Genomic DNA, 14096 nt, shown 5'->3' with positions numbered 1-14096 from the left:
TGAATGTGGTTTCCCAGTTTAGGACCTCTCTTCCCGCTGGCCTGTCAGCTCCCTGCTTACCCGGCAAGCTGGATGGCACCACAGTTCTGGGGCCCCATGCTCTTCATTTTCTACCTTGAGTGGCTGCCAGGCCCAGGGACCTGAGTGCATGTGCAACAACCAAGCATCCTTGAACAGCTGTAAGAGAAGAACCAACAAGAGGACTCGGGTGTGACACGTGTTTCAAAACACACACACAGAGCTGCAGTCTTAAAGCCATGCTGTCTGGTTCCAAAAGCATGTGCGCTCTTCAGAAAGAACAGCAAAATCCTAAGTTAATCATTCAGTTGTGCATGCCTTCATTTATGCTTTCATTCATTCATATATTACCACTTGCCTGGCACATGGAATTATGCTTGTAACCCAAAAATCAACTGTAGGGGGTTTTGAATTTTGCCCATGGTCTTACGTGTGTGTGTATTAGGGGGTTGAGGGAGAGGGTAAATAATACGTATCCATAACTTTATGAATCTGCATTCTTAAATTCCACGTGGACTCTGGCAGTTATCAACTTGCTTTTCTATGCTACTGCCCCCTCCCCCTTCGAAAGAATGACAGTGGCAAACCTTACAGCCTAAAGAGGAAGTAGGAATAGGAAGAACATAAATATGAATATTCAAGAGACATATGTCTCTGATTAAAAGCATCCCCCACCCTAAAAAAGCATGGAAAAAAGGGCCAGAAAATACGAAGGCTATGTACCCAAGGTGGAAAAGGCATTCCCTAAATGAAAATGCCATGGAAATAGTCCTGCAAAGTAAGATAGGGGAAGTAAGTTTTGAACACTTAGCAGCACATACAAGGCAATGCCACACAAGCAATACTCACAGCATTGGGACCGCCACACCCTCCGAGGATTAAGATAGTTGCATCGTCTATGACAATCTGGGGAATGGAAGAAATTAAAAATAAATCTACAAAGACACAGGTATCTGACTTCCTATGCTTCAGTGATATATGAAAACAGCCCACATAGCTCCCAAATGAGAGTGTTCTAGTTACTATAAGCTCTCCATTCTCCCCAAACCATGTCAATTCTGATCCCCGTGAACATATTATTGATAATTCATTCTTTGTTGATCAAATATTAACATGAGTGTCAACTACATAAAATGCAGGGTTCTCTTGAGAAATGAATTAGCAAAGTAAATGCGTTGGGAAGAGGAATAATATAAAGCCACTATAAATAATATGACCCATTAGAAGCTGAAAAATTAAATGCCAGCAAAAAAGAATGATAAATTTTCCTTGGCTTAGTGCACACTGGCATCTTACCTGACTCCATCCTCCCTCTCCCGTCCTGACTGAAAGATGCTACGGTGTTTGCTGAACAGTTATTTTAATTCCTGAGTACCTGAGATTGGCCACCCCGAGGATGAGGACTGGGGCCCGAGATGTTCGGCTTGGACCATGCCCACTGTTCGAGGTCAAGGACCCAGACATCATTGCTCCTGTGAGATAAGGACAGAAGGATGAAGGGAATTGGGAGCTACCAGGGACCATAATGGTGGCTGGGGAGTTCCACATGCCTGTGCCCAGCTGGTAAACTTGCACCATTTTCACTTTCACACAGACTGTCTGGGCTGAAGGAGGTTTCAGAGATGGCCTACTCCAAGTTCAGGGGCTTCAGAACCAGAAAGATCACATTGTTGAATCCCAGCTCTGTAGCCTGAATCAGTCCCTTAATTTTCTCTAACTCTGGATTCCTTATCTACAAAGTGAAAATACTGCTATTACTTTAAAGAGTTGATATAAATGAAGACACCTTCATAAAGATGCCTGGCAAAGTACCACACTCCTAGCTGGCACTTAGCTGTATTGCTCTTCCCCACTTTCTTTAGCAGTCATCTTGAGACCTTCAAACTTCTGCTCTTTCCCTGACCCATAAGGCCTCATCAGAGCCATGGCTGTAGCCACACTCTAGTACCTGAGGTGAAAGTTAATTGACAACAGCAGGAAAGAGCCATTGGTCAAGCGATAGTCTTTCAAAAGCAAAAACCACAAGGAAGAGAAAAAATGATTTGAAAGGCAGCTTCATCATTGTCCAGGAGTTAAAAGCTGTATCGATTCTAGCTACAAAAAGTAATTTCACAATGGCTAAGGAAACCTGCAGTTTCATCAAGGACAAATTGGCGTCTCCAACCCTCAAGGCAAGGACAGACTCCTGCATGGAAGTCTCTCTTTTATGGTGATCTCTCTAAGGTCACTTATTTACACACAGGAATACAGGAATAATAGCGCCAATACCTTAAATCCTAAACCCTCTCATCTAGAAGTTAGCTCCTATAGTCTAGCTCCACAACTGTTTTAAAATGTGAAGATGGAAAATAATCAAAGAGAGGACAGAATCCGGTCTGGAGTGGTCAGAACACAGGGAGAATGATCATGACTGTTGCTACCATCTAACCAGATACATGGTGATACAGATGGAATGCTCTGGCTCTTGACTCTGGCCTGAGCTGGCCAATTATGGCCTGAGGTGGGGAGGACAGCCCCACAGCCCCACCTGTGTCACACCTAACACAGGTTTCTTGCTCCTATCCACTCCCCAGTCCATCCCGGTTGGAGAGCCTCTGATTTCCACCTGTCCTGTCAGTCTCGCTCTTGCCTCCTCTTAAAGCCCAAAGGGCAAGAGCCGGGTAAAAAAGCAGAGCAAGTACAAGCACCCTATTTCTTGGAAGCCGGCCTTTGGGTCTTCTGTAGGCACAGTACAGCAGACCAAGAGGAGGTTCCATCAGAATTTGATCCTATTAAACAGAACCACATGTCAAACAAAGAGATTCTACATAACCTGGATTTTATGGAGCAAGTTTTCAACTTACTGGTCTGTTACTAGGGGATCAAAGAACACAATGTTAGGGTGAGATAACTAATTGGATTAATTAGAACCATGCTCAGGAATACGGACCCTGGCTAGTTCACTTTTCTGACTGGTTATTCCCAGGAGTGTTTACCTTCAGGCTAATATGGAGCAAATCAAATATACTTACATTTGCCGGGATCCTAAGGAGCCACCAAAAACAATCATTTTATCATCTATCACACAGGAGGAGTGGCCAGCCATGGGAGGTGGCCCATGGGTTGTCACAATGCAGTTCCACCTAATGTAAAACGATAGGAAGAAACCAAGAAATCAGCACTGTTTTGTTTTTTGTTTTTTGTTTTTTTTTTTGAGAAAGAGTCTCACTCTGTTGCCCTGGCTAGAGTGAGTGCCGTGGCATCAGCCTAGCTCACAGCAACCTCAAACTCCTGGGCTTGAGAGATCCTCCTCCTCAACCTCCCGAGTAGCTGGGACTACAGGCATGCACCGTCATGCCCGGCTAATTTTTTCTATATATTTTTAGTTGTCCAGATAATTTCTATTTTTTTTTTTTTTTAGTAGACGGGGGTCTCGCTCTTGCTCAGGCTGGTTTCGAACTCCTGAGCTCAAACAATCCGCCCGCCTCGGCCTCCCAGAGTGCTAGGATTACAGGCGTGAGCCACCGCGCCCGGCCTACCGCCTGTTTTTGATCTACGTGTTTAAGGTGAAAGATAGTAAGTAGGCATCCATTAAAACGACAATCCTGTCACCTTCAGTGCAGATACCATTAGGATAGTAACTAAAGGAGGGCATAAGGTATTTGTGCCTTTCATACACACTCCCTTAAAGTTATATTCACTTTCAAGTTCTCAGTGTGGATGGTTTGGAGGTAGAGAGATAAGGAGACAATGACAAAGGACAAGATCAAGCTTCTTGGCTGCTTCAGCCTGGTTTGCTGAAGGGGCACCACCTGCCACTTCTCTCTACGGCCCTGAACACTAGCAGCTGCCAAGAGCCATGTACTAAGTATTCCATTACAGGGAACAGGGGTCTCTGTCATCTAAAAAATACATGTAAATTACAATTGGGAGTCAGTCTTGGAGACACAGCAGGGAGTAAGGAATCATCCGGATTTATAACACTCCTGCGGAATTAGCAGCCAAAGCTGAAGAGCTCCTTGTTCTTCAAGTGGTTCATTCATTTTTCCTGGAAGAGGAATAAATCTCTTCTGCTTTTTCTCTTTGGGTTCTAAAATAAGGATTCTAAGTTTAGGGTCCTAAGAAGATTCTGTAGACCCTCTGAAACTGTAGGCAAAATCTGTGCATATGTACGTTTTTTTCTACTCCTGGGAAGAGTCCATAGTTTTTCATCAAATACCCAAAGGGATTCTTGAGACAAAAAAGATAAAGAATCCATTCATTTAAAATTTTTTCTTCCAGATTTAAGGCAGCATATCTTCATGACTTACCAATTTTTAGAGGGTGAATAAGTGTGTATTTCATCAAAGAATCTCTCTGGTTGGTGTAGGGGATAAGGGCTTGGCCGCGTCCAGCCACCAAACAGCACTAGCAGGTCCTTGTACACAACCAGAGTTGCTCCGGCCTTGGGGGAAGGATAGGACCCTAGGAGAAGTCAATAACACCGTAGTTAGGATCTGGGATCTCACAGCAATCCATAGGTAAGCTACCTACAGATCACCTTTCACTGGAAGAGTGACGAAATGGGGACCAATACTAGAAAGCACAGGGGAAAGGGAGAGACAAAACTGGGTTTGCAGGTCTGAGAAAATCGTCACCAATTGATATATCTTTTATAATTAGCACAGAGAAACCTGAGTTAGAGAAAAGTTACTTAACCTCTCTCAGGTTTAATATGCTCACTTGAAATTAAGAATAAGAATAACTATCTCATAAGGCTGTTTTGAGTATTAAGTAACACATTCATAGATCAGCCTTGACAAGAAAAAATTTTAAAAAATACATTCAAAGCACCTAACACAACGCTTGACGCATAGCAGATACTCAATAAATGTTGACTTTCCTTTCCATCCCTTTAACCAGCTTAACAGAGGACAGAAGGGAAAGAATGTAAGGGGATCCAGGGATGAGTGTACAGAGGCTAGATACCTGGATGCAACTTAAAAATAACTGCCACCACCAAATTTAGGTAAAAAAAACAAGAGGCAGAATGCAGTTCTTATTTCTTCTGAGTCAAATGTTCACACTGTGACCTCTAGGCCCCTAGCTATGGACCTCACATAGCCAGACAGCCTCAGATTGCACAAATGGGGCAGACTTTCAAGGCTTAATGTTACCAGATTTCAATGAAACTATGAGCCTTATACCAAGAGTGGTTACTAATGCCATCCAGGGCCGGGAGCAGCGGCTCACGCCTGTAATCCTAGCACTTTGGGAGGCTGAGGCAGGAGGATTGCTTGAGGTCAGGAGTTCGAGACCAGCCTGACCAAGAATGAGACTGCGTCTCTACTAAAAACAGAAAAATTAGTCGGGCACAGTGGCGTTCACCTGAGTCCTAGCTACTCAGGAGGCTGAGGCAGGAGTATCACTTGAGCCCAAGAGTTTGAGGTTGCAGTGAGCTATGATGATGCCACGGCACTCTAGCCTGGGCAACAGAGCGAGACTCTGTCTCAAAAAAGAAAAAAAAAAAAAAAAAAAGGCCATCCAGGCTGGACCTCTTAGCGGCAATGACCAAATTTTGGGAAAAAACACAGATGTGGCTTATGCTAGAAAACTTTAGGAATAACAAATATTTCATAGGAGCATAACTTTCCAAAATCTTTTGTCTTTGAAATAACAATTGCTATTTCCCTCAATCCCTTACTCCACATGTCACCTTTGGTTTGTTCAAGACCAAAGTAATTTGTCCCAATATCCAGGGGTCACTAAATACTGGAATATTAAAAATTTTTTTGTTAAAGCTGCAGAATTCATTTCTCAAAGGATGTCTTAAGTAGAAAGAATCTCACGCTACATTAACCTAATAGCAGAGGAGGTGCTCCAATTTAGGTGGATGGCTTAGTTTCCCTCTTCAGCAAAGCGTTATGGGAACATGGTTTGAAAAGCCCTGTTCAGACTGTTTTAATGGTATCAGTTACAAAGTCTCAAGGTTGAGAAGGTGAGGCAGAGGAAGGTTTTCCTTGTGCTCTAATGTAAGTGTAACTTCGTATTTTGAGGTGCCAGTCCTCAAAGTATGGGGTGAGTATCTGTGCATCAGCTATTCCGAATACTTTCCTAATAGAACAGACACCAATTCAGAACACGGGATTTGACCACGGAAATGAGTCTTCTCTATGAAGTTCTTGTGTCAATCAGCAGTGCTGTGACACTGGCTGAGGTATTCCTTGAGTTAGTTCTCATATCCACAGAAATCACGACTAAGGGGGCTACTCGTGATCTACTGTCCTTTGTATGGTCTTATGGTTTCTGGTTAAAAACTTCTGCCTCCTATAAGGTGCAATGTACACTATTCTGGTGACAGGCATGCTAAAAGCCCCGACTTCAGCATTACACAATTCACCCATGTAACAAGAACACTTGTACCTCCTAATATTTTGAAATAAAAATTATTAAAAAAAAACAAAAACAGGCTGGGCGCGGTGGCTCACTCCTATAATCCTAGCACTCTGGGAGGCCGAGGTGGGCGGATTGTTTGAGCTCAGGAGTTCAAGACCAGCCTGAGCAAGAGTGAGACCCCGTCTCTACTAAAAAATAGAAAGAAATGATCTGGACAACTAAAAATATGTATGTATAGGAAAAATTAGCCGGGCATGGTGACGCATGCCTGTAGTCCCAGCTACTCAGGAGGCTGAGGCAGGAGGATCACTTGAGCCTAGGAGTTTGAGGTTGCTGTGAGCTAGGCTGAAGCCACGGCACTCTAGCCCGGGCAACAAGTGAGACTCTGCCTCAAAAAAAAAAAAAAAAAAAGAAAGAAAGAAAGAAATAAAAATAGAAAGAAATTAATCGGACAACTAAAAATATATAGAAAAAATTAGCCAGGCATGGTGGCACATGCCTGTAGTCCCAGCTACTCAGGAGGCTGAGGCAGAAGGATCACTTGAGCCCAGGAGTGGGCAACACCGTGAGACTCTGTCTCAAAAAAAAAAAAACAAAAACAAAAACAGAAAACAAACTTTTGCCTCCCCAAGAACATCCTGCTTCCTAGTTCAACTAGAAAACCTAACTAACATAATAGTCTAGTTAAAACACTACTGTCAGGCCAGGGATGGTGGCCCATGCCTGTAATCCTGTAATCCTAGCACTCTGGGAGGCTAAGGCGGGTAGATCGTTTGAGCTCAGGAGTTCAAGACCAGCCTGAGCAGAGCGAGACCTCGTCTCTACTGAAAAAAAAAAAAAAAAAAAAAATTAGCTGGAAAACTAAAAATATATATATAAAAAATTAGCCAGGCATGGTGGCGCATGTCTGTAGTCCTAGCTACTCAGGAGGCTGAGGCAGTAGGATTGCTTGAGCCCAGGAGTTTGAGGTTGCTGTGAGCTAGGATGACGCCACGGCACTCTAGCCCAGGCAACAGAGAGAGACTCTGTCTCAAAAAAAAAAAACAAAGCAAAACACTACTCTAAAATGATTTAATTTGTGAAATACCAAACAAAGCTTCAAGTTCTTGCCCCTAACTTAGAAATCTTAAGTACTGTCAAACAGAAAGAACAAAATGGGCCAGCCGTGGTGGCCCACGGCTGTAATTTCAGCACTTTGGAAGGCTGAGGCAGGAGGATTGCTTGAGCCCAGGAGTTCAAGACCAGCCTGGGCAATAGTGAAATCCTATCTCTACAAAAAATAAAGATAAAAAAATTAGCCAGGTGTGGCGATGTATGCCTGTAGTTACAGCTACTCGGGAGGCTGAGGCAGGAGGATTACTTTAGCCCAGGACTTGGAGGCTACAGTGAGCTATGATGATGACACTGCACTCTAGCCTGGGTGACAGAGTGAGATCCTCTCTAAAAAAAGAAAAAAAACAAAAACAAAAAAGCAAGTAAAATAAAATCTATAACAGGCTTCAGCATAGTAGTAACGTAAATTCTAGACTAGAATGTGGGTTTGAGATACTGCAAACCCTGGTTTTTTTTTTTTTGAGACAGAGTCTCTGTTGCCCGGCCTAGAGTGCCGTGGCATCATCCTAGCTCACAGCAACCTCAAACTCCTGGGCTCAAGCAATTCTTCTGCCTCAGCCTCCCGAGTAGCTGGGACTACAGGCATACGCCACCATGCCCAGATGATTTTTTCTATATATTTTTAGTTCTCCGATTAATTTCTTTCTATTATTAGTAGAGATGGGGTCTCGCTCTTGCTCAGGCTGGTCTCGAACTCCTGAGCTCAAACAATCCGCCCGCCTTGGCCTCCCAGAGTGCTAGGATTACAGGCGTGAGCCACTGCACCCGGCCCAAACCCTGGTTTTTAAAATCAAATGTATAAAGGGAAGCAGCAGACCAAGGGCCCCTCAAAACAGCCGTATGTGGAAATAAACAAAAATAACAAAATTTGTTTTTTTGAGACAGGATCTTGTTCCGTGGCCCAGGGTAGAGCGTGCAGTGGCATCATCATAGCTCATTGCAACCTCCAAGCCAGCCACTATGCCCCGCTAATTTTTAGATTATTTTGTAGACAGGAAGGTCTTGCTCTAGGCTCAGGCTAGTCTTCAATTCCTGACCTCAAGCAGCCCTGCCACCTTGTCCTCCCAAAGCGCTAGAATTATAGGCGTGAGCCACCTCATCTGGCCAAAAAATACAATTTTTAATGTAAATTGGGCAATTAGTATCAAAATTTTAAATTGTATATGCTTCAAGTCAGTGATTCCATTTCTGGAGATTAATCTAATGAGATAGCTGGGCAAATAAAAAAAGAAATATAAACCCAACTGACACTGACTAATACTCAATTAATTTTCTATTTTTTGTAGAGACAGGGTCTTGTTGCTATTCAGGCTGGTCTCGAACTCAACCTGAAGTGATCCTTCCTCTTAGCACTCCCAGAGTGCTAGGATTACAGGCATGAGCCACCGTGCCTGGCCCCTGTAACATCTTTTGAAATAAATTATCAATACTTCATGAGGAAAGACAAACCAATACTTATCAGTTCTGGGTTTAAAGAGATTACAAATATAAGAATACATACCTCTTAGGTGTAAAATATTCATAAAATTTCAAAAAATGTTGGTAAAACATAATAAAATATACAATGAAACCAGAAGAAAGACTACACTTTAGATGTGCACTGTCCAACAGTCACCATTAGCCACACGTTGCCAGTGGCTACCAAACTGAAGAGCACAGACAGAACATTTTCATCGTCACAGAAAGTTCTACTGGATAGCACTATTTTAGAAAAAGGATTTTAACTGTATAAACAGTGTGCCTATGTTTGGGGAGTATCAGGAAGGTGGTAGGGATGGATGACTTGACTAAGGGAAATTACAATTACTGCTGCTATAACTCTCTTACTACTGCCACTACTACTAACAACTAGTATTTATTGAGCATTTACTATATGCTAGGCATCATTTTGAGACAGAGTCTCACTCTGTTGCCCTGAGTAGAGTGCCGTGGTGTCAGCCTAGCTCACAGCAATCTCAAATTCCTGGGCTCAAGCGATCCTCCTGCCTCAGCCTCCCCAAAGTAGCTGGGACTATAGGCATGCACCCTGACATCTGGCTAATTCTATTTTTAGTAGAGATGGAGTCTTGCTCTTGCTCAGGCTGGTCTCGAACTCCTGAGCTCAAGTGATCCTCCCCGCCTAGGTCTCCCAGAGTGCTAGGATTGTAGGTGTGAGCCACCACGCCCAGGCCTGCTATGCATCTTTCTAGGTGCTCCGCATGTATTAACTAATTTAATTCTTCCAAAACTCCTAGTTTTATTCCCATTTTACAGATGAGAAAACCAAGGCACACCTCACTTAAATAACTTGTCCAAGGTCATAGAGCTAACAAGTGGCAGGGAGCTTGGTGCAGTGGTTCACTCGTGTAATCTCAGTGACTCAGGAGGCTGAGGTGGGAGAAGTTTTTGAGGCTAGGAGTTCAAGACCAGCCTGGACAACAAAGCAAGACCCTGTCACTCAAAAAAAAAAAAATTAGCTGAGTATGGTGGCATGCACCTGTTCTCCTAGCTACATAGGAGGCTAAGGAAGGAAGATGATCAAGAGTTTGAGGGAAAACTCCTTAAGCCCAGGAGTTTGGGACTGTAATGAGCTATGATTGCACCACTGTACTCTAGCCTGCGACAAAGCCAGATTCCATCTCTTAAAAAAACAAAGAAACAAACCAACCAGGATTCTAATCCATTTGGTCTGGCTTTAAATAAGCTCATTCTTTTGACTGTTATACTATGCTGTTCTTCATGCATACAGATACATCACTTCTGAGCAGTTGCCCCAAACAAGTCAGATGCCTTAAAAGGTCTGAGTATTTCAAAGCTGAAGCTCGTTTCTAAATCTTAATTAATCAGGTATGCCGAAAACCCAGAGTAGTCAGAGAGATAAGTAAATTGAACAGAAAGCTATTCTTAGGACCTCTTCTTCTCTGTGAGGCTCTGGGACACACTCCACCTCTAATATAGGACCATTTACTTCTTCTCTAGACTCTCTAAGGAAAGGTAAGCTGAGGTCAGTAACAGTGATAAACTAATGTAAGAGATCCTTAAGGATTATCTTAGGTAAAGGCTTTCTAAAAAGATGTTTCAAATATCTTGACCTTTTAGAAAGCCAAAATCTCCCTCTACTTCTTATCGCAAAGACTTAAATATCTTGACGACTAAGTAGAGTCAAGGGTTAAATTGTTTTTTAATTTTTTTTTCTTTTCACCTCCCCGCCCAGGGGTTAAATTAATCATGCTCCCCTCAGTTTGTTAAGTGGGAAAAAATTCCATAAGAACAAGTTGGGGAGGGGGTGGAATTCAACACACCACCTTTATACAGCTAGTTGAGCAACCAGAAGTCAAGAATACTGGTGTATCAAACTTTATGTGACCCAATTATACATATAATGTTTGATTTATTTGTTGCAAATTGGATACTTTTAAATTCCTGCTATTTTAAGAATCAATACTGTAAAATCTTTGTAAAGAGCTCCCAGTTTTATCATTTCTAAAAACCTACTTATTTCATATTCTCAATTTGTTTAAAACAGATGGTCCTTAATTGCCTCTCAATTGTCTTAACGCAAGGCCTACAAATCAAATGAATTAAATTTAGGGTGAGGTTAGAGACTGTGGGACTCCATGAACTTTGGCCATTTCTGCATCTTAAAGAATAAATGTTCTCTTTAGTCAGGTGGAATTGCAGAAAACAAACAACAGGTCTTTACTAGAATTTTGAGAAAAACAAGAAAAGCCGTATTCAAATTATATATCTTTATTCATTTTTTAAAAAGTTCCAGGAAAAGCCAGCCATTTAAATACTGCTTATAAACTTTTTTTTTTTTTTTTTGAGACAGAGTCTCACTCTGTTGCCCCGGCTAGAGTGCCGTGGCTTCAGCCTAGCTCATAGCAACCTCAAACTCCTGGGCTCAAGCGATCCTACTGCCTCAGCCTCCCGAGTAGCTGGGACTACAGGCATGTGCCACCATGCCCAGCTAATTTTTTCTATATATATATGTATATATTTAGTTGTCCAGATAATTTCTTTCTATTTTTAGTAGAGACGGGGTCTCACTCTTGCTCAGGCTGGTCTCGAACTCCTGACATTGAGCTATCCACCTGCCTCAGCCTCCCAGAGTGCTAGGATTACAGGCGTGAGCCACCGCGCCCGGCCTAAACTTTCTTTTAAAATACACGACCATACATTATTAGACCAGGGAAATAACTAACTTTTTATGGACTAGTCACAGATTAAGTGTCAGGTCCAACTCTGAAGAACTGCCCCATGTGCATGTAATTCATTCCAAACAGCAGCTACAATGATAATAATATAAACTTAATAAATTTTTATTAAAGCACATCCACCCACCGTAGTAGTAACTGATTAATTAGAAATCTTGTATAATCTAGCAGACACTTCACAGCTAAAAGGCGCATCATCACTATGGTGACATATGATAAAATAAATACCCTTCCCCCATGAAAACTTGTAAAATCAAGGTTTTATACTCATTAGGACATTTCTTGGCCTGCCTTCAAAATAACAAGGCCATTGGGCCTCTAAATGCGGTCTAAGTGTTGTTTTTGCACAAAGGAGAAGGAAAAAAGGATGTCGCTCCCGCTGAGGTTCCCATGAAGCATCACAGAACCAAATGTGCCCTTATCAAGCGTGGAAGGACATGTCACTTGAACCTATTCCCCCAGAGCCAATGGTCATCCTCACAGGATTCACTCCCCAAATACACCAAAGGCCTAATCGCATAGCAGATACGATCAATGGAGAAAATTTCAGAACAAGGCACAAGCCCAAAAGCAGCTGTGGGAAACTGGATAATCAGATAGGCACCCTACACAACAGAACTAACATTCCCTAAAATTGCTAATTGGTTCAGATATTTCCCAAGGTTCCTATGAAATCAGAAGAAAATTTCACATGCGAAATACAGTGGTAGAATTACCAGGCATTCGTGTTTACTTTTGCAAAGAAGCTGGAAAAAAGTGAAGCAATTCCAAATTCTGGTTTGGTTTCTATGCCTCTTTCCCACAATTGTAGTTTCTAGTCACACAGAACCCAGGACTAGAGGAGCAGCTCGACTATTTGGTAACAAGATAAAACAAGCACCTTTTAAAATTGAGGATGCCTGTATTTTATGCGTGATTAAAAAAGTATTTTTACATCTCCATACTATCATCATTTATTATTAGTTTATTAAGGTGTTATAAATAGTGCTTACCATTTGTGTGCCTATTATGTGCTAACTAAGTGCTAAGCATTTTATACGCATTACCTCATTTAGTCATCACAACCTTACAATGTAGGTACTACTAACCTCATTTACAGATGAATAATAACGGTAGGAGGAGCTAATGCATAATGGTTACTATGAGCCAGGCACTGTTCTATGTGTGCCTCACGAAAACCAAAAAAGAAAAAAAAAGATCCAATTCCATGTTCCGAGTCATCAAGAAATTCAACCTTAATGAAAGAAAAGAGTTAAGCCTAGGCTGGGTGAGACGGCTCATGCCTGTAATCTTGGCACTCTGGGAGGCCAATTTGGGAGGCCGAGGCCAAGTCCAAAGTGGGGGGATTGCTTGACCTTAGGAGCTTGAGACTAGCCTGAGCAAGAGTGAGACATGGTCTCTACTAAAAATAGAAGGGCATTGTGGCACACACCTGTAGTCCCAGGTACCTGGGAGGCTGAGGCAGGAGGATTGCTTGAGCCCAGGAGTTTGAAGTTGCAGTGACCTACAATGATGCCACTGTACTCTACCCAGGACAACAGAGCGAGACTGTTTCCAAAAAAAAAAAAAAGTTAATCCCTTCTCTTTGGAAGTTTAGGTTTAGGTAAGAATCTCCATTAAAAAAAGATGTTTAATGGTTGGGCTTGGGTGACTCACACCTGTAATCCTAGCACTTTAGGAGGCTGAGGCAGGAGGATCTGCTTGAGGCCAGGAGTTCGAGAGCTGCCTGGGCAACAGTGAGACCCCATCTCTACGAAACATAAAAAAATTAGCTGGGCGTGGTGATGTATGCCTGTAGTCTCAGGTATCTGGGAGGCTAAGGCAGGAGGATCCTCTTGAGTTCAGGAGTTTGAAGTTGCAGTGAGGACACCACTGCACTCTAGCCTGGGTAACACAGTGAGATGCCGTTGGAAAAAAGAAAAAAAAAGACATTTCAAGACCTCCAAGAGGAGCTCTATGGGGCTCACAGTACCTTTGAGTGCCTTTGGTCCCTGACCACACTGCCGGCTCTGAGTGCAAGTGGCCCTAGGCAATAAGAGCCAAATGTCAGCAGATGAGAGACAGATTTATAATCCCACAACTTTCTCAATGTCACTTATATTCTCAACAAATAAAACTGTTATTTTAGTCTTAGATTTTCTAGGTAGCACATTTTATATCTTTGGAGGGAAATTATTTCTTTATTTAAGAAAACAAAAGTACTTAAAAATACTTTCAAATAAAACAATCAAACAATATAGAACTTCTAAAAGAAAAAGTGAAAGTCCTTCCTATCCCCTGGAAAATGGTTTTGCACTGTTGTCAAAGTATAGTTTTTAAAAAATTAGACACCTATCTTTTATACATCTGTAGAATGAAGGAGCAGGTAGGAAGCAGAGCTGGTTCAAAGGAGAATTTGAGGAATAGAGGCACGCT

The 14096-nt window shown here is 42.3% G+C and overlaps 1 protein-coding gene across 1 annotated transcript in view; it reads right to left on the bottom strand.

Moving 5' to 3' along the window:
- FBXO42 (F-box protein 42) overlaps positions 1–14096 on the bottom strand; it is a 111265-nt gene that overhangs the window by 5399 nt on the left and 91770 nt on the right. The window contains exons 5-9 of the mRNA XM_012662638.1: positions 4308–4461; positions 3030–3140; positions 1394–1490; positions 868–924; positions 61–177 (exon numbers count right to left, since the gene is read on the bottom strand). Of these exons, the coding sequence (XP_012518092.1) occupies positions 61–177; positions 868–924; positions 1394–1490; positions 3030–3140; positions 4308–4461 (536 nt within the window). The remainder of the gene's footprint in view (positions 1–60; positions 178–867; positions 925–1393; positions 1491–3029; positions 3141–4307; positions 4462–14096) is intronic.

Source organism: Propithecus coquereli, unplaced genomic scaffold (genome assembly GCF_000956105.1).
Source record: "Propithecus coquereli isolate 6110/MARCELLA unplaced genomic scaffold, Pcoq_1.0 Scaffold77, whole genome shotgun sequence".
Lineage (NCBI taxonomy): Eukaryota > Metazoa > Chordata > Mammalia > Primates > Indriidae > Propithecus > Propithecus coquereli.
Note: the sequence above shows the minus strand (reverse complement) of the source record. Positions and strands in the feature narration are given on the sequence as shown.